Source organism: Microtus oregoni, unplaced genomic scaffold (assembly GCF_018167655.1).
Source record: "Microtus oregoni isolate MIOR12 unplaced genomic scaffold, Mior012 000053F_ref0000044, whole genome shotgun sequence".
In the NCBI taxonomy this organism is placed as follows: domain Eukaryota; kingdom Metazoa; phylum Chordata; class Mammalia; order Rodentia; family Cricetidae; genus Microtus; species Microtus oregoni.
The window spans coordinates 9,306,451-9,325,001 of record NW_024543829.1 but is presented as its reverse complement, the minus strand read 5'-3'; the positions used below and the strand labels follow the sequence as shown (position 1 = coordinate 9,325,001).

The window sequence follows — 18,551 nt, the reverse complement described above, 5'->3', positions numbered from 1 at the left end:
TGGCGACACACTCCTCAAACCGTCTCATTTCCTCACCCTAATGGGATGCTGCAAAGACATCAAAGCTGACAAGACCAAAACCTTGATCACTGAGTATCTCTTGGAAAACCATCTCTAAACACCTTCCAGTCCAACAAGTACCAACTAGACTCAGAGGTCAGTGTAAGAGGTCATCTTGCTGTAACACAGTCCAATGCAAATATTTACAAAGTAAAACTGTCAATCACACAAAGTTCAGTATTTCACCACCAGGTCTAGGAAAATATTGGGAATGCATCCTAACACACCACGGAAACAGAAACTATTATAATATATAGCTCAGTTCAAAGTTAACGAGGCCAGTGCGCTGGCACCCTGTAATGCCAAGTGGGAAGGCTGGGGCAGGACGTCAGGATTCTCAAGATAAGCATGAGACCTGCCTCGTCTTTATTATTTTTAAAGGGGATGTTTCTAAGATTCTGTGTGCATGAGTGAGCATATGCATGTGTGTGTATTTTCCCCATGAGAAAGTACCAACCTTCATGAACAGTGTTTGGAGACCAGAGGACACCTAGGGTGTCATTTCCTCCCCTCCCACCCCGCCCCTTGGCCTCACTGACCTCGTGGGTCCTGGGATTTTACAACCATGGTCCCCATGCTCAGTTATTTTGGTTTTCGGTTTTCAGGACACACACTCAGCTTTATACTTGAGTGCCGGGGACAGAATTTAGCACATCCAGCAAGCAATTTACCACCTGAGCTATCTCTAGTCCTTAGACTCAGACTCTTAAAACACAAGTTCAAGTTCATGAGAACTGAAAATGTGGAGCATCAGAATAGGATGGTCAGGGCTGGAGAGATGGCTCAGAGGTTAAGAGCACTGGCTGCTCTTCCAAAGGTCCTGAGTTCAATTCCCAGCAACCATATGGTGGCTCACAACCATCTATAATGAGGTCTGGTGCCCTCTTCTGGCCTGTAGGCATACACACAGACAGAATATTGTATATATAATAAATAAATATTAAAAAAAAAAAAGAATAGGATGGTCAGCCCGTTAGTCCCAGCATGGGGTGGGAGGTGCAGGTGAATCTGTGAGTTTGAGGCTAGCTGGTTTCACAAACCCTGTCTCAAAAGACTAAAAAAGTAAATGGCCTGAATACAGAATAACTAAAGAGAAAAATATCCAAATATTTTTGTAAAAATGTCTTCATGAAGCCAGATGATGGTGACCCAAGTCTTTACTCCCAGCACTCAGGAAGCAGAGGCAGAGGGATCTGAGAACAGAGTGAGTTCCAGGACAGGCTACAAAGCTACACGGAGAAACTCCGCCTCCTAAATAAATAAATAAATAGGTCTCCATGATAAAAATTCAAATGAAAACTGTTTTGAAAACTGTTTTTATATAGACATTATAAGGTAAGTAGGGAAATGTGAGTATACACCATTTACTGGATGACTATCAATTTTCAATTCTAAGGTATAAAAATGGCAAAATGGTTGTAAAGAAAAAAGATCCACATATAGGAGATGAAGTATCGTGACTGTAAGTCTCAAACAACTCAGTAAAGTGCTAAGAAGTATAGATGCACACACTGAAAACACGGCAGACATTTAACAGCCTACAAGATGAGTATCACAATCTATTGGCTAGTTCCGAATTTGTCTGCATGTTATTTTGGAAATGCCCATAGCTGAACGCTGGAAACATTCATTCATTTACAAAATAGAAGGTCTGACCCCAGTCCAAGCTGGCATTAAACTTGCATCAGTGTCTCAGCCTCCTTAGGGCTGAGATTACAAGCTACAGGTGTGTGTGTTACTACACCTGACTAGAAACCATCAAAACCAGAAATCATTATCACCGAAATGACAGATCCACAAAGAGAAGGGGCATGGGTTGGAAACGCCTTCCTTCTCCATTCCACATAAAGAAGGACAAAAAGGTTTGTCTTTTTAAAAAGAGGAGGAGACAACGACAGTAAGATGCCTTGGCAGGCTGGACAGTGGCAGCGCACACCTTTAATCCCAGCACTCAGGAGGCAGAGGCAGGCAGACCTCTGTGAGTTTGAGGCCAGTCTGGTCTACAAGAACTAGTTCCAGGACAGGCTCCAAAGTTACAGGAAAACCCTGTCTCGAAAAAAAACCAAAAAACAAGATAGCTCAGCAGGTTAAAAAGGAAAAAACCCAACACTTGCTGCATTCTTTTCAGAATTCAATCAGAAGAACTTAAAGAGCCCAACCTATGTCAAAGTGGGAGGAGGCAAGCACTGACTCCACAGTGCCTGGAACCGCCACATGCAGTCTATGGTGCATATACACACGCATATACCCTCTACCACCACACAGAAATAATACAGTTTTTAATCTAAAGTCTGAGTCCTTTTTTTTTTTTCTGAAAATCAGGATCTGCTATGGGTCTCAGAACTTGCAGAATAGGCCCAAAGTTCCATCCCCACAATTAATGGCCCTCAATCCTATTCTTTGTGGGTTTGGTTTTGGTTTAAGACTATCTCTCTACATAGCCCTGGAAGTCCTGGAACTCTTTTTGTAGACCAAGTTGAACTTGAACTCACAGAGATCACTTGCCTCTACCTCAGAGTGCTGGGATTAAAGGCCTGAGCCACCTAGTCCAGCTAATACCCTTTTTTATTTTTTCTCACGGTGCCTAGAAAGTTCTCAGGTTTTCACCGCCCTGCCCTGCAGCCCACAGCTCCTCCATCAACCCCTTGGCTACCACCTATTCACTGTCCCAATCTCATTCTCAAGAACTCAGGGAACCTTCCTGCCTTCCCAGACGAGGCTAGCAATCTGCCGAAGAATCCTGCACACACCCTACAGCCAACTTAGCCTGTTGATGGCTGTCATTCCCACGACATCCAGGTTAGTGCTGACATGCAGCAGAGCCCCACAATCCTGCTAAGTTAAATGACAAGCTCCTCCTTTAAAGAAAAGACTACAATATATGCACCCTCACACACGAGGTATGGGAAAACACTAGTGAACAACAGCATCTGCAGCTCTACTGCTGTGTGCGCGCACCCAAAGGGAAGAAGCCGGAGGCCAGGGCCAACACCTGGTCACTGTCCCTTCACTTCAACTCTCCAGCACTCCAGATGGAGGCAGGAGGAGCTCTCTCTTTCAGGTTTTTTTTCTTTCAAGACAAAGGTTTCTTTGTGTACTCAGGGTTGTCAGGCTGAGTTGGCCTTGAATGGAGAGATTCACAGGCCTCTGCCTTTAAGGAAGATCTCGAGTTTGAGGCCTGAGAGTGAGGACGGTGTCTAAATAAATAAATAAGTCGGCCAGGTGTAGAGGCGCACACCTTTCGGTGGAGGCAAGCAATCTATGTGAGACTGGGGCTAGTCAGGGCTGCATAATGAGTCTGAGGACAGCCAGAGCTCAAGGGGGAGAGGTAAATGAAATAGATGCAGAGGAATGGGGAGATGCATTCCTGACCATCTCACCTCTCCTTGGGGCCTTAGGAAACAGTGTAACAGGCAATTCTACAGTCCTTAAAAGACGCGCATGGATGCCCACAACCCTGATGTATTGCTCACAACACACTAATAACAAGTCAGCTGAATCTCGCTCTCGCTTTACATTTCTCTGGGCAGCCATTTCTGTCTGCAGCACCTGCTAATGCCATCAGGCCAATGCTTACAGGGAGCACAAGCTCAAGCATCCCCACAGCCCTGGCCAGCACCCATCTCCACTCTTACAGTATGGAGTCTGAGCACTAAGAAGCAACAACCAATTTCAAATGCAATGAGCCTCATAGTGTTCACAAACAAACAAAAACACTGTCTATATGTAAAGTGTTCTCTCACACAGTAAGAGTTCTGAGCTACAATTAAAATTCTGATTATCATGCCAGTACTCTGGAAGCTTACCTAGGTTATTATACAGCAAGACCCTATCTCGATTCAACAATAAATCAAACACAAAATTTCCTGTTCCACAGGATTAACAATTCTCAAAAATACAAAAGAGGAAAAAATGTAATTGCATTTATTTATTGGGGGGCAGGCACGTGTGCTGTTGCCCAAGCATGGAGGTCAGAGGACAGATAGTTTGCAGAGTTTGCTCTCTCCCTCCACCACGTGGTTTCCAGGGATAGAACTCAGGTCATCAGGCTTGGCAGCAAGCACCTGCGGAACCATCTTACCAGCTCAAGAAAATGTTATTTTCTACTGCTGGTACCTGGACAAAATGCAAAAACAAACAAACCACACAGCACTTTTACAACTCTTGCAACTTCTTACCAATCTGTAATTGTTTCAAATAAGAAAAATGACTCCCAGCACAGCTCCCCTGGCCCCCAGCACAGCCCCGAAGCCGCTCCTTGAAGGATCTAGTCTAGGCCCCTTACTCTTCTTCAGGAGTTCTTGGTGGCTCAGAAAAACCTCCCACACTTAACACAATGAGCAGAGCACGCTGGTCTGTGGCCACTCCTGGACGTGCATGCTTGCACAAGAGGCAAAGGAAAGGTCGTCCTCCTGTCCAGAGGCCTGCAGCTAGCCCTCACCATCTGCAGCAGGCCCAGCCCAGATTCCCCACACACAAACTGTGACTGTGACCTTTGAAGCGCTGCCAGAGCTTTAAGTGTCCCTTTCTGTGCCTTCTAGTTCTGGGGGAGGCTAATATTTATATAATTTAACCTGATTTCTTTTTAATTTCATGGTTAAAAACAAAAAGCGAACAAAGTACTGATTCTTGCATCCTGTTTTTTCCAGGGAGTGTGTACACAGACAGACACACAAATATTCTCCTATTAAAATCTCGGGGGTGGCTCACATCTTTAATTCCAGCACTCAAAAGGTAGAGGCCGGTGGATCTGAGTTTGAGGCCAGTCAGAGACACCCAATGGGGGGTGGTTGACAAGGACAACACAGTCAAACACCCTGGCAGCTGAGAACCTAAGTGCAGGAAGAAGAACGCTAGGAGCAATGAAGACCGGGGAATTTCTGTACTTCCTGCTTGTTGTCACCAACTAATCTTCTTTCCAGGGCTAAGCAAGGGACCCAGGCAAGAATTCTACCATGAAAGTGCACCCCTCTCCTGAAGCAAGTTAGACAAGGATTGCTAAGAGCCTTCCAGTGGTCTTCGTGCTTTGGCTAACCTAGCCATATGGTCAGCAGGTACTGTGAGAAAGAGTACCACAGTAAATCAACAACTCTGTACCTAAATGCCAGAGGAAACGACTTACTACAACTAGACTAGCTTATGCTACTTACAGGGCATTCTTGAGGAGGAGGCATCTTTCCATGTCAGGTGTTAGGGACACAGCTCACACATACAAGCCAAGCCTCCCCCACCACGAGCCCATGTTGCTCCCTCTCAAGACATCAGAGAGGTCGGCATAAGGATCACTCACACCTGTAATCCAGCAACAGGGAGGCTGCGGCCAGCAGGAGGGTGGAGGGTTCAAGGGCTAGCCTAGACTACACAACAAGATCCTATTTATAAAACCACAACCAAAGTAAAATGAAACGACTACCATCTGCAAAAGGAGGGCGGCAGCTTCATGGCGGCTAGAGAGAGTTCACAGTTCCTGAAGCTGAGGCTACAGAGACATACCCACCCCAAAAAAGACAATACCCTGCCACTCAAGAGCTTTGCCAAACCACAACTCCTCTGGAAGTGCGGTGTGTCAGTGAGCCACCTACTGATTCCCACCTGCAGACAAATGTCAGCTCTCACAAGTCACAGGAAGGGGAGCAGCTGGCAGCAGGGTCAACAGGCATCACCTCTACCCTGGGTCTGCAATCCCTTGGCAGTGACTGCTTCCTAACAGGGAACCTGAAGAGCCTGTTGCAGCAATCCGAGCTCATCCCCTGCTGCTGAATATAGAAGACAGTGTTCCTATAGAATCCAAGAAAAGTCACCCTGTCCACAGCACTAACCCCCCTCCCTCCCTCTCAGTGACTCTCTAATCCCCATGCACTCACCTGGCAAAAGAATACAATCATTTTATGAAGGGAGTCAATGTGTTTCTTAACGATACAAATTTAGCAGGACACTGGTGTCACATTCATTTAATCCCAGCACTTATGAAGCAGAGGCAGATCTCTGTGAGTTCAAAGCCAGCCCGGTCTAAAGAGTGAGTTCCAGGACAGCTAGTGCTACACAGAGATACCTTATCTCAGGGAAGAAGAAAAAAAAAAAAGATGAAAATTTACCTTTAAACACCACTAGAAACAAAAGTACATTAAGAAAAAGTACGGGGTGGGGGAGGCCTGGAGAAGATGGCTCAGTGGTTAAGAGCACTAACTGCTCTTCCAGAGGACCTGGGTTCAAGTCCTAACACCCACATGGCAGCTCACAACTGTCTGTAACTCCAAGATCTAACATCCTCACACGGACATACATGTAGCAAAACTCAAATGCAAATAAAATAAAAATAAATTTTAAAAGAAAGAAAAGGTATGGTGGGAAAGCGGTGGCACAGGCTTTTATATCTCCTTTATATCTGAGTTCAAGGCAAAGCCACCAACTAGGAACTCAGCTACAACCTGACCTTCCTTCTCCCAGTCTTTCACCACTCAAGACATTCAACTACATCTAATCTACATGGGAAGTAGAAAGTAGAAAAAGACAAGATCTCCTGAGTAAATTGGGAGTATTGGGACCTTGGGGGAAGGTTGAAGAGGGGAGAGGAGAAGCAGGGAGGGGAGCAGAGAAAACTATAGAGCTCAATAAATATCAATAAAAAAAATGTATAAAAAATAAAAATTTACCAGCCTGGTCTACAAGAGCTAGTTCCAGGACAGGCTCCAAAACCACAGAGAAACCCTGTCTCGAAAAACCAAAAAAAAAAAAAAAAAAAAAAAAAAATTAGTTAATTTAAGATGTAATTAAGATGTAAGAGCTAGCTAGAAATAACGCTTAAACTATTGGCCAAACAGTATTGCAATTTTAAAAAAAAGGCATTCAACTAGCCTACTGTACTGTCTCCTTTCTCAGCATTCCCCATCAAATGAACTTCCTAATCTCAAACTTAACTTTTTCCTTAGGACTTAGAAACTCCAACCTCCACTTCTCAAATCGCAGCAAGCAGGCTGCCATGAACACTACCACAGATGAACCCCACCTTCCTTCCTTCTTAATGATAATGAGTCCTGGAGAGGCCAATGCAGATCACCCCAGGAGTTCCAGGTTTGGTTTGGGGTGTCAATCTTTGTTTGGCCAGGGTTTTCTGGACGGTGTACAGGCAGAATTGCCAACAGTCTCACTACGGCCCAGGTTAGCCCGGAATCATGACCATATTGCTGCCCCAGTGCTGTGACGGAAGACATGAGCTACCAAGTCTACCTTAATATTGGTGGATTAATCCAGGTGAAGATGTGGTACAACTCCTCAACCTAATCTGAGTGCAGCTTATACTGGAGCAGAGGCAATTTCTCAAAATGGGTGGGCTCTCAATACCTCTGATCCTGTACTGAAAAGATGTGACCCAAACTTATGCTGGCTTTGGCAGCACATATACTAAAAAACGGCCCAAACTAATGGATGAAAAATACACTTACTGATTCACTCAGTTTTGTAAGCAATGATCTAGAATAAAATAATTACAGTCAATTGAATTCTATCTAACATCTTTATACAAAATACATAATTAAATTTTTTAGCTATGTTTTCCCAGCACATGTGTGTGTGCACCATGCTCATTCCTAGGGCTTGAAGAGGCCAGAAGAGGGCATTTGATCCTCTACTACTACAGGAGGTAAAGATGGCTGTGAGCCACCATGTGGGTGCTGGGAATCCATAGCTCTGCTAAAATAGCTCGTGCTGGTAACAGCTGAGCCACCTCGCCAGCCCCAAACACGTAACTTTAATAAGAAAACTTGCTATCAAAAATGTAATTTTTAGGAGTGTTTTTTCTATAAAAACTACTATAACAAACTAAAGTCAAGAAAAAAAATCAAGGATAAAACTAAATAACAAACAAAGAGTGTGCATAGGCCTCGGTTTAATCCCCATCACCACAAAACAGGACACACTAAACTACAGAGAGGAAGGGAGGGAATCAAAATAAGAGCTGTGACTTTTTCTATTCTGTTTTCCAGATTTTTTTAAATAATTTTCTTTTATAGCGAGGAAATTCTTAAAAACACAGGAACAGAAAAAAAAGCAGAAAATTTACACCAAGAGTCAGACTTAAAATTGTGGTGTACCCACAAGGAATACTACTCTTACAGATTACTATAAAGAAGAATCTACTATGCGCGTTAACCCAGAGCATCAGAAAAACAAGGTGTATGATCCTCAAGACTCCATCTTTATGCTAAGAAATGAGTCAACAGAAGATCTGTCAAAGGTGAGGAGACAAGGAAGACAGGTGCACCAGGCAAACTTCAGAGTGATAGAATATTCTATGTCTCAACTAGGAAGGAAGTCTCAACATCCCAGGTGTACACATGAAACAGGTAAGTTACTCTGTATGTAAAATAGGACTCCAAAAAGATGAGGACACAAGGCTGGGGGTGATGGCTGACTTTAACCCAACACTCAGGACACACAGGCAGGCAGGTAGAGCTCTATAAAATTGAGACCAGCCTGATCTACAGAGTACCAACCAGGCCAGCTAAGGCTACACAGCGAGACTGTCTCAAAGCAACAGTAAAAAACAGTAACTAAATGATGTTTCAGTATCATGAACTGCACCACCTGAAAGTGAACATGGTATCTCTGCTATGTAATACATTACACATAAGCAAGACAGCATCAGATGGCGTCGCTTTACTACCCTAGCAAGAATGCAAACACCACAAAAGGTCTGAGAATTTACCATACTAGAGTTGTATTACTATTACATTGGCAAGAATAAACCATAAAATGCCTTATTAAAGAATAATTTCTAAGACCTTATTTAATACTCTCACCTCTATCTAAATACTAACTTAGAAAAATGTCATTAACTTTTCACAGTTTTACTCTTCGATGTATTACCACAGAAAAAAATCCTTTCATTCCAAGCCTCTTACCCAACAGTGTCGTCACATGACAACTACAGACAATTGGGGAAGATGCCCTCCTGAATGAGCTGAGAGGCTGGGAGATGGAGCTCAATGGTAGTCCGCACCCTAGAAGCACCCTCAGCACTGACACAGACAAATTACAATCCCAAACTGTCAGAATACGAAGGTTCCAGTACGGAACAGCGTAGGTGAGAGGCCGAGGAGGATCCCAGTTTAAGGGTTACACGGTAAATCCCATGTTGGTCTGGACTACCCGTAGAGACTAGGTCAAAACAGAAACCCCCACTGTGTCCCATGTGCAGTTCAAAGATGTTTTCTCTTGAGAAGGTCAGGTTAAAAGCAGTTGTGCTGGCACACACCTTTAATCCCAGCATGAGGGAGGCCGAGGTGAGCAAATCTTGGTGTATTCCAGGCCAACCAGGGCCAGACACACAGCACACAATGTAATCCTAGGGCCTTTATGATTCAGCTGATTTACACACTTGTCACACACACAAGTTCAAGCACATCCAAATAACTATTTTAATTAAAAAAAAAAAATCTTTGTGACAGGACAGGACCAGTGGGGCTAGGATTGGCATGAGCTGGTCAGAGTTATAACTACTGAGACTGGGGGATAAGTACCTAGTGTACCTGGTGTTTAGTTTACTCTTTTCTCTACTTCTGCAGATGTTGAAATCTTCCAAAACACTTTTTTATATATTTTTTTTTTTTTTGGATTTTTGAGACAGGGTTTCTCTGTAGCTTTGGAGTCTATCCTGAAACTAGCTCTGTAGACCAGGTTGGACTTGAACTCAGAAATCCACCTGTCTCTGCCTCCCTAGTGCTGGGATTAAAGGTGTGTGCCACCACCGCCTGGCTCCGAAAGGCTTTTAAATTCTAATATTCAGGGGAAATTTTTAAAACCTGGCAACAACAATAACAAAAAAGATTAATCAAAGATTCATAATCAGAACAAGCCAAGGAAAAATTTATTTTCATGTGATCAAAATGGCAAGGCAAAGTCAAAATAAAATCAAACAAACAAAAAGTGGTAACTGCAGTTTTCTCTCAGGCAAAAAGGATAACAAGTACATCCTGCTGCAACATAAAACTGCACACATCATAAAACACACACGCGCGTGCACCTTTTGATTGTAGGCCCCCAATGACTAAGCCTAGTTATGAATGATGTCTAACACAAAATTATAAACTTAACTTTTAAAAATATTGGGACTGTTTAAAGATTTTGTCATTGTTAAAAACTCTGCATACGGGGCTGGAGAGATGGCTCAGAGGTTAAGAGCACTGCCTGCTCTTCCAAAGGTCCTGAGTTCAATTCCCAGCAACCACATGGTGGCTCACAACCATCTGTAATGGGGTCTGGTGCCCTCTTCTGGCCTGTAGGCATACACACAGACAGAATATTGTATACATAATAAATAAATAAATATTTAAAAAAAAAAAACTCTGCATACCCATGTGCCTATGGGGATGTGTTCCCTTGAGTGCAGTGCCCTCAGAGGCCAGGAGAGGATCCCTATGACGCTCAAGTAAGACTCCTGCATGTGTGCTGAGAACTCCAGTCCTCTCTACAAGAGCAGTGCATGCTCTTAGCCACCAAGCCATCTCTTTGTTCCTACTTTTGGTAACCTTATGGTGGTTTTCAAGGGTGAACTTCATAGATGACTGTCTCAGGTGCCATGCTGCAATGTCAAGAAGCTGGGAATGCCCGAGAGATGTGAGAGGCTGGAGAGGCGGCTCAGCCGGGGCAGTGCTTGCCTAGATGCTCGAGGAAAACTAGGTACAGCTTACTTTTTTACGCCTGTAACCTGAGAGTAACCTAGAGGCAAGATACTGTATTCAAGGTCATCCCTAACTACTTAGTGAGTTTGAGATTGGAATAAGGAGACTGTCTCAAAAAAGGAGGAGGGGACGAGTCCATGTGGGCTGGTATGCACTTGTAATCCCAGCACCTGACCCAGAAGCAAAAGGATAAAGCATTAAAGGCCAGAGGGAAAGACACACAGACGGATACTCTGTCTCAAAACAAAGATGGTGTTCAGAGACACCTCCTCTCACCCCCAGTGGTTTAATCCAAAGACTCAGAAGGCAAAGGCAGGGGGATCTCTATGAGCCGCAAGCCAGACAAGGCTGTACAGTGAGACCAACTGCATTTCCCTGTAGTCTGTTCCCCAGATGAGGTAACTGCTAAGAAAAACCCAGGTCCCCACCTCCAGGACCGCTCCATGCTGCACTCCCCTTCACTAGTGTTTGTGCCAGGTCTATGATTTAGTGACTAACTTCCTGACTTGTAAAATTTGCCCATTTGTCTTTTCAACTTCTTGTTGGGCTAGTCTACACGCTTTTCAATCTTTTCTGAAGCCACTGCCTTTAATCCATTTATTACACATGACTGCCCCTTCCCACTGTTTCTACTATCGTTTTAGATGACAATCTCAGTAATCAGTGAGATTTCCTGCTAACTGTGCAATGCTCTACTACGCCTGGCCCAACACTCGGGTGTTGTTTCTGGTGGGGCTTGGGGCAGGGACCACTGAGATTTCAGGCAGTTTCATTATTATGACCCCCACACACCACCACCTTTGTTACCACTCTTCTGTACCTTTTGGCTCCTGCTCAGAGTGCAAAGGCATAAAACCCAACAGTCCTAAAAATGTTTATTTTCAGCCTTGTTACATTTAGCCAATCGCTAGCTCTCGACATGCATGCTCTGAGGGACCACTCTCCCTCCACCGCCCTAAATGGACTAGCGGAGCTACGTGTGCCTGCACAGCACTTGAAATGGGCCTATTTACCAAAGGCCTGACTTCGGCTTTAATTTTAATTAGCTTTCAATTATCGTGTTTTAAAACTAATTTAAGAACCTGATTTTTTCATCTGTACTAAAGATAATCTTGACCCAGGTTTCTCCCCTCACAGAGTTGACATTGTGAATTTAATAATTCCAGACTGTGGGGAACAGTCCTGTTCTTACTGGAGTCTAGAAGTCTCTGGCCTAGAGCCACTACAGGCCAATACCAATGTCCTAGCTGAGAGTCACGTGAGGAGCAGACATGGCCAAGAATGCCCTGAAAGGTAAAACTGCTGTCAGCTGAAAATGGCAAACTTGGATTAAGAGTCTGGGGTTTAGTTTATTAAAGACGAGGTCTCACTGTCAGTGACATGGCCTGGAACTCAAAATTAGACTAGGCTGGCCTCAAACTTGCTGCAATTAGGGCGTCGGTCTCCAAGTCCCAGTAGGATTGCTGGCATGATCCACCATGCCCATGTTGCTTTTCATGTATAGCAACAGTATTTCCGGGGCCTGGAGATGTGCTCTGTGACACCACACTTACCTAGCATTCCCAAGCTCCAGCACCCTGGAGAAGGGAAGGGAGGGAAATTGTGGGGGAGGGCACTCTAGGGTGAGCTGAACTCCTGCACTGCCATGTGAATACCGAGCACACACAGAAACAACTAAAGTAACCATCTCTCCCTATTTTCCAGACTCACTTAATACTCTTGTGCTTCTCATTCACTATCTCAACTGTTCTTCCCTGACCTTGAGGCCAGCACTCAGCCTAACAGTTTCAAATTCCTGTCTATTCTATCTATCTTACAGCCTTCCAACACCCTGAGGGAGAAACCCTGATTACAACTGATTACACAACACATTATACTGCAAAAAGGCAGCATTCACAGGAACCCCCCCAAACAATGAGAACTGACTTGTATCACAACCGACCTGTACCCTAAGGAATAATCTGAAGAGAACGCAGGTTGTGTCCACAGCACTTAAAAAAGATCTTTCCTTATCTTGCACAAGGAAAGGATTAAGAAAGTCAGCTCTCTGACCAATACAAAACAAAAAAAAAAAAATAATAACCTGGAGACCTGGAGAGATATATTGGGCAGAAGTTGTTAGAACTCTAGGACAACAAAATCTGGCTGATTCTTCCAATAATTCTGTTAAAATTGAAATCAACTCACCCCCAAAGAAATTACATGCCAAATATAAGTATGGACTACATAAAATCTTGGGGGGGGGGGACCTATGACACGGCTTTCGCTGAGCAATCCTAATGGCCTCAGTTTGATCTCTGGAACCCACAGAATAAGTAGAAAAAACACTCCTCAAAGCTGACCTCTGGACTTCCCCACACAGCTGTGGCACTCACACTCGTACATGTACACACAAACACACAAACACACACACACACACACACACACACACACACACACCAGCAAGATGGTTCACTGAGTAAATACCCCTCTGCCAAGCCTAACAACCTGAACTTGAAACCCAGGATCCAAACGCTGCGTAGGAGCAAGTTTTCTCTGACCTTCAAACCCATAGTGTAGCACACTCACACACACACAAATTTTAAAATGTTAAAAAAAGTCAGATAAAAACTTGTTTCTCATGTAAACTCGTTTCTTACTTATTACACAAGAAATGTAAACTGAAGAATAAACTTCTACCAGTGAATGGAAACTCAGCACCTCTGTACTAAGGCTGGGGTGCCTGGGACAATGGAAAGGTCTAGATGTTGCACACAGCATCATGCAGGTTTCACTGTAGCTCACTGTGCCTTTGGCTGGGGTCACTCCATAAATCTACTGCCTCTGTGAGGAGCACAACTCACTTCTCAGACATTTTCCAAGGATTGGTGGCAGAGCACTGCCAGCCCTCCCCTAAGCCCGCAGGCTTCAGAACCATGGTTGGGTCTAGTTCTTGTTGACTGAGATTGGTAAACAAGAACTAGAACAAGAAACTCACTGGAGAGCTGGGTCGGTGGTTTGGTCAATACAGTGCCAACTATGCCACATGGGGATCAGAATTCCATCTCCAGAATGAACACTCAAACATCAAACAAAATGGACTTTTCTGTCACCAAGCACTTAGGATGCCTTCAACAGGCCATGCACAGTACAGCTAAGCAGCGGAGCAGTATTAATCAATGTGCTATAACTCAGTCACTTGTCTTTTCCCTGACTTCATAGAAACTCACACCAGAGGGCTACAAAGATGTTTACCAGTTACTATCACCTGCTGCACTTGCTGAGGACATGGGCTCCATTGCCATCACCCACACCCAGCAGCTCACAACCACCTATAATATCTCCAGTTCCAGGGATCTGACATCTTGTTCTCATCTCCTGCACCAGATACACATACATATGTGGTACCGAGATATACACGCAGGTACTCATCTATACACATAAAATAAAAACCAAGTTAAAAACTCATCCCAGGTGTTGCTGCACACACCTGCAATCTCAGCACCCAGGAGGCTAAGGCAGGAAGACTGAATCCACGCCAGCTTGGGCATCATAGAGACCCTATCCCAGACTGCTATCTCAACAGACAGCAAAAAGTCACAAATATCTAGATATTCTCAATACAGTACATGGACTCTAGAAGAGTCAAAAACAAAGGGGTGGAAAAATAGCAACTTAAAAAAAAAAACTGTTGCCGGGCGGTGGTGGCGCACGCCTTTAATCCCAGCACTCTGGAGGCAGAGGCAGGCGGATCTCTGTGAGTTCGAGACCAGCCTGGTCTACAAGAGCTAGTTCCAGGACAGGCTCCAAAACCACAGAGAAACCCTGTCTCGAAAAACAAACAAACAAACAAACAAACAAATAAATAAGAATAAAAAAAAACTGTGAGGAAATTTCTCAAACAGCTGAAGTAAAAAGTGAATCAAAACGCCCAGCACACAGGAGGTGAAGCATGCTGGCAGTAACTAGCAAAAGGAAGCAACGGGCTCTAGGCCAGCGTAAACTGGGCGTGGTGGCTCGGGCACGGTACCCACCACAAGGTCACCATCAGACAAGGCAGTGAATTTCAGGCTAGCCAGAACCCCTCTAAATAAATAAACAATAAATACAAGGTTTGTAACAACTCAAGGGTTTTGACGTGCAGACTCTAAAGTCAGTACTACCACAAAAGCAAGCTTTCCTTCTCTGGTGCTACTTCCAAGTCAAGACAAATGACTCAAACATGACCAACACACTTCTCTTAATGGCAGCAGAGCTGTCCTCACTACGGGCCTGATTCTTTTTTTTTTTTTTTTTTTTTTTTTTGATTTTCGAGACAGGGTTTCTCTGTAGTTTTTGGTGCCTGTCCTGTCCTGGAACTAGCTCTTCTAGACCAGGCTGGCCTTGAACTCACAAAGATCCGCCTGCCTCTGCCTCCCAAGTGCGTGTGCCACCACCACCCGGCTACTGGCCTGATTCTAAGATGTACCAAAATAGAAAAAAAAAAAAAATCTGACGTTGAAGCTGTAAATACATCTAACGAAATCGAATAAGGATCCTATAACAAAATGTTTTAATAGCTTAAAGGTTGCTTCCATATTTAAAGAACTATAAGAAAACTCGACGCAGTTAATCTTTTCAAAAAGCATTTTGAGTTCTGCAAACACGTATTTAAACAATATGGTTAAAGATTAGACAAATCCGCACCCAATGTCAGAAACTAGACTGCCGGCCCAGGATGGAAGGCAGCCGGCTCAGGCCGAGGGAAGGACATACTGACACATTACAGACTAGCAACACTTTAGGCCTCTTCCTCTCTCCGGGAAGCACATGACAAACTGGGCGTCAAGCAACTTAAGTCATCCGGTCACTTAGCAAAAATTACACCTCGCTTCTAAACTTGGGAAACGATGGCCTTCCACATGCAAAATAAACACTGGCCAGCAGAACTACATTGGGGAGAAGGGAGCTTAAAACGCCCCCACTTTCTGACCTGTAAATACTTGGTCCATCATGAGATCTAAGTTCCAGGTCCCAAGACACGCTTTAATGGAGGCCTCCCTCAACCTCCGAGTCTGTCTTGCAACAGTGCAGCAACTTTTCTTGTTTTATCTTAGGTCCCAGAGAGCATGCGGCCAAGCAACTCAAGCCTAAACTGGCAAGGCATAGTGACGGAGCCAAGGGAGAAAATCCAAATCAAAACAGCCTTATGAGATTTCTTTAATTTTTAAATCAAAATTCCTCCTCTGCTGGAAGCGAACCCAACCAATTCACAGCGCGTTAATGCAAACTGCAACACCGAGAGTTTTCCTTTGACGCTGTACGCAGTTTTCAGCTGTCAAATTACAACTCGAGAAAACACTATCATTAGAATTTAAAAAAAAAAAAGGAAACAAAAAAAGGCTCTCACCACAGGGGCCCGGGTGCCAGAGTTTGGCAGTACCATTTCCAAGGAAGGAGGGCAAAGGGAATTCAATCCACTTTCCCTACCCCCAGCCTGACTTCACCGCCCCTCCCGGGGCAGGCAACCTCACTGCAGGGGCTCCAATCTAATAATAATAATAATCATGGCGCTCTCTCCCTCCTACCCCTCCCAACCCACGGTCTGCCGGGAATCGCCCCTCCCCGCCTCCCCGTGGGGGGGGGATGCCCAGCCCCCTGGACGAGGCTCGCGGGAGCCCCCCAAACCCGCCGCTCCTTCTCCTTCCCTCTCTTTCTCCACCTCCACCATCCCCCATCCGCATTGTCTGTCTCAATTCAACTTTGACTAATATGGATTCCTCCTCGGGCCTGGGCCCGGGCGTCCGCCGGGTTCAACGAGGCTCCTCGCGGGAGAGGCGGGGAAAACGGGGTTGGGGGGTGGGGGGAACTGCGTGCGCACTAGGCCGTCTACACCGCAGCCGCGTCCACACCGCAGCCGTCCCCCGCCCCCGCGGCCCGGGGCTCCCAAGTTTGGCTCGCACCGCTCCCGGGGCCTACAGGGGGCGGTAGGGGCGCCGGCGCGGCCGTGGGGGGAGGGGAGGGGAGGAAGGGAGGGAGGCGCCCCTCCCCCGCCGCCGCCCCAGTACCTGTCATTGAGCTGGTCCTCGGTGCCCGGCAGCGGGTGGACCACGAAATGGATGGACGTCATGGTGCCGCCTGCGCGCACCGCTCCCGGGGACGAGCCGCTCTCGCCCGGCCCCCCGAGCCCCTTCCCGTCCGGGGAGCCCACGGCCGCCGCCACCGCCTCCTCTTCCTCCTCCTCCTCCTCCGGGTCCCCAAACGGAGGGCTGCGAGCACGCAGGGCCCGCCGCCTCCCCGCCGAGCGTGTGTCCCCGGCTCGGCGATCCGGCTTGGCGGCGGCGGCCGCGGCGGGCAGGAGGGCGGATCAACGCGCCGCCCGCTCGGCCGGCCACGGCGGACACGGGCGAAGGAGACCCGGAGCGCGGCGGGTGGACCGGGAGTGCCGGGGCGGACGCGGCGAGCGGGGAGGGTGAGCAGCCCGCAGCGCGCGTCACTGGCGACGAACCGCCGCCGCCAGCGCCGCCGCCGCCATCTTCACTTCTGCCCCAGTTTCTCCGTCTCGCAGGCTTGGGCGCCGACCGGCGGGGGGTGGGGCGGAGGGCGGGACATCGGAGGCGGGGCCCGGCGCGCGGGGCGGGGCTCCGGGAAACGGGCGGCCGGGCCGCGGCGATTGGACGGCTTAACGTCGCCGGGCCACGGCGCTGTAAGGCGCTCGCCTATTGGCGCGCTGGGCCGCGAGCCCGGTCCTCCCCCCCTCCCCCGCCTCGGGGGGCGGGGCGGGGCGGCGCGTTCGGGGAGCACGTGCTCGTTCCGGACGCCGGGGCGGGAGGGCACGAGCTTCGGGGCGGCTTTTCGGCCTCGGATCCGTCACGGGTCTCGCGGACCCGGATGGTCTGCCGGTGCTTCCCGTCCTCTGGACGAGACAGGAAGACTCGGGAAGCAGAGATGCGCGGCCTCTTGCGGCGGGCTGTTACGTAAGGGCCGTTTCAAGACTGGAGAGCGGGGTCCTGGAGGTGACTTTGTCTTTCTGTCGCTGTAGACTAAACCCTGTTTCACCATCACCACTACCATCGGGCAGCTGCACAGAGTGTGGAAATTTCCACCAATTTCCTGTTATTCGTGATTTCTTTTTTTTCGTTAGTGTACTTTAATGAAAGATGATACGCACCTGTTGTAGGAAGAGCGTTCTTAGGATCTGGAGGTATCGGAACTTCAACCTCTGGAATCTCTCCATTGGTTTGTTGTTGTTTTCCCATGGAATCAGAACAGCCGCCCTCTTATTAAAGTTTTCTGTATTCCTTTGAAAATAGCGACTGCCCTTTTTGAGGGAAAAACTGAAAACTTGAAGCCTCTTTTCCAGTCTAACAGTTGTTGGGTAAACAACGTTCTTCATGGTGGCACAGCAGAGCAGTTTTCCTCTCTTCGTGCTTTTTACATTAGGAAGTTCTTTTGAGCATGCTGTGAAGAATTAAAAGTCAAGAGTAACACTATTGATCATCAGCTCCAGCGTGGTCTAGCCCGGGGCGGTGATGACAGGTAGGCAAACCTCTGAGTTGTAGACCAGCTAGAACTACACAGTAAAACCTGTCTCAATGGTTTGAAGGGCACTGACACTGCCTAAGCCACCTATGACCAGTAATCCGTAACTTCTACATTTATTTTTTCTCCAGTTAATGCGATGGACACTGCTGGTTCTAGAGCCAGACAAAGCAGAATTTGGGTTTATGAATACCGTATGTCAAGCAGAAAGATGTGTCAGTCACACAGCTGTTTGCAGACACAATGAAAGGTTTTAATGTGTCATGTCCTCACTATGCACTACTTCATACGTGATGTCTCATAATATGCAGA

General features: G+C 46.5%; 1 protein-coding gene across 2 annotated transcripts in view; it reads right to left on the bottom strand.

Moving 5' to 3' along the window:
• Ubr5 (ubiquitin protein ligase E3 component n-recognin 5) overlaps positions 1-17,275 on the bottom strand; it is a 110,230-nt gene extending 92,955 nt beyond the window's left edge. For both annotated transcript variants that reach the window (XM_041637444.1, XM_041637445.1), the window contains exon 1: positions 16,766-17,275. In XM_041637444.1, coding sequence (XP_041493378.1) covers positions 16,766-16,827 — 62 coding nt within the window. In that variant the 5' untranslated portion in view covers positions 16,828-17,275. The remainder of the gene's footprint in view (positions 1-16,765) is intronic.
• Between the last annotated feature and the right edge of the window lie 1,276 nt (positions 17,276-18,551).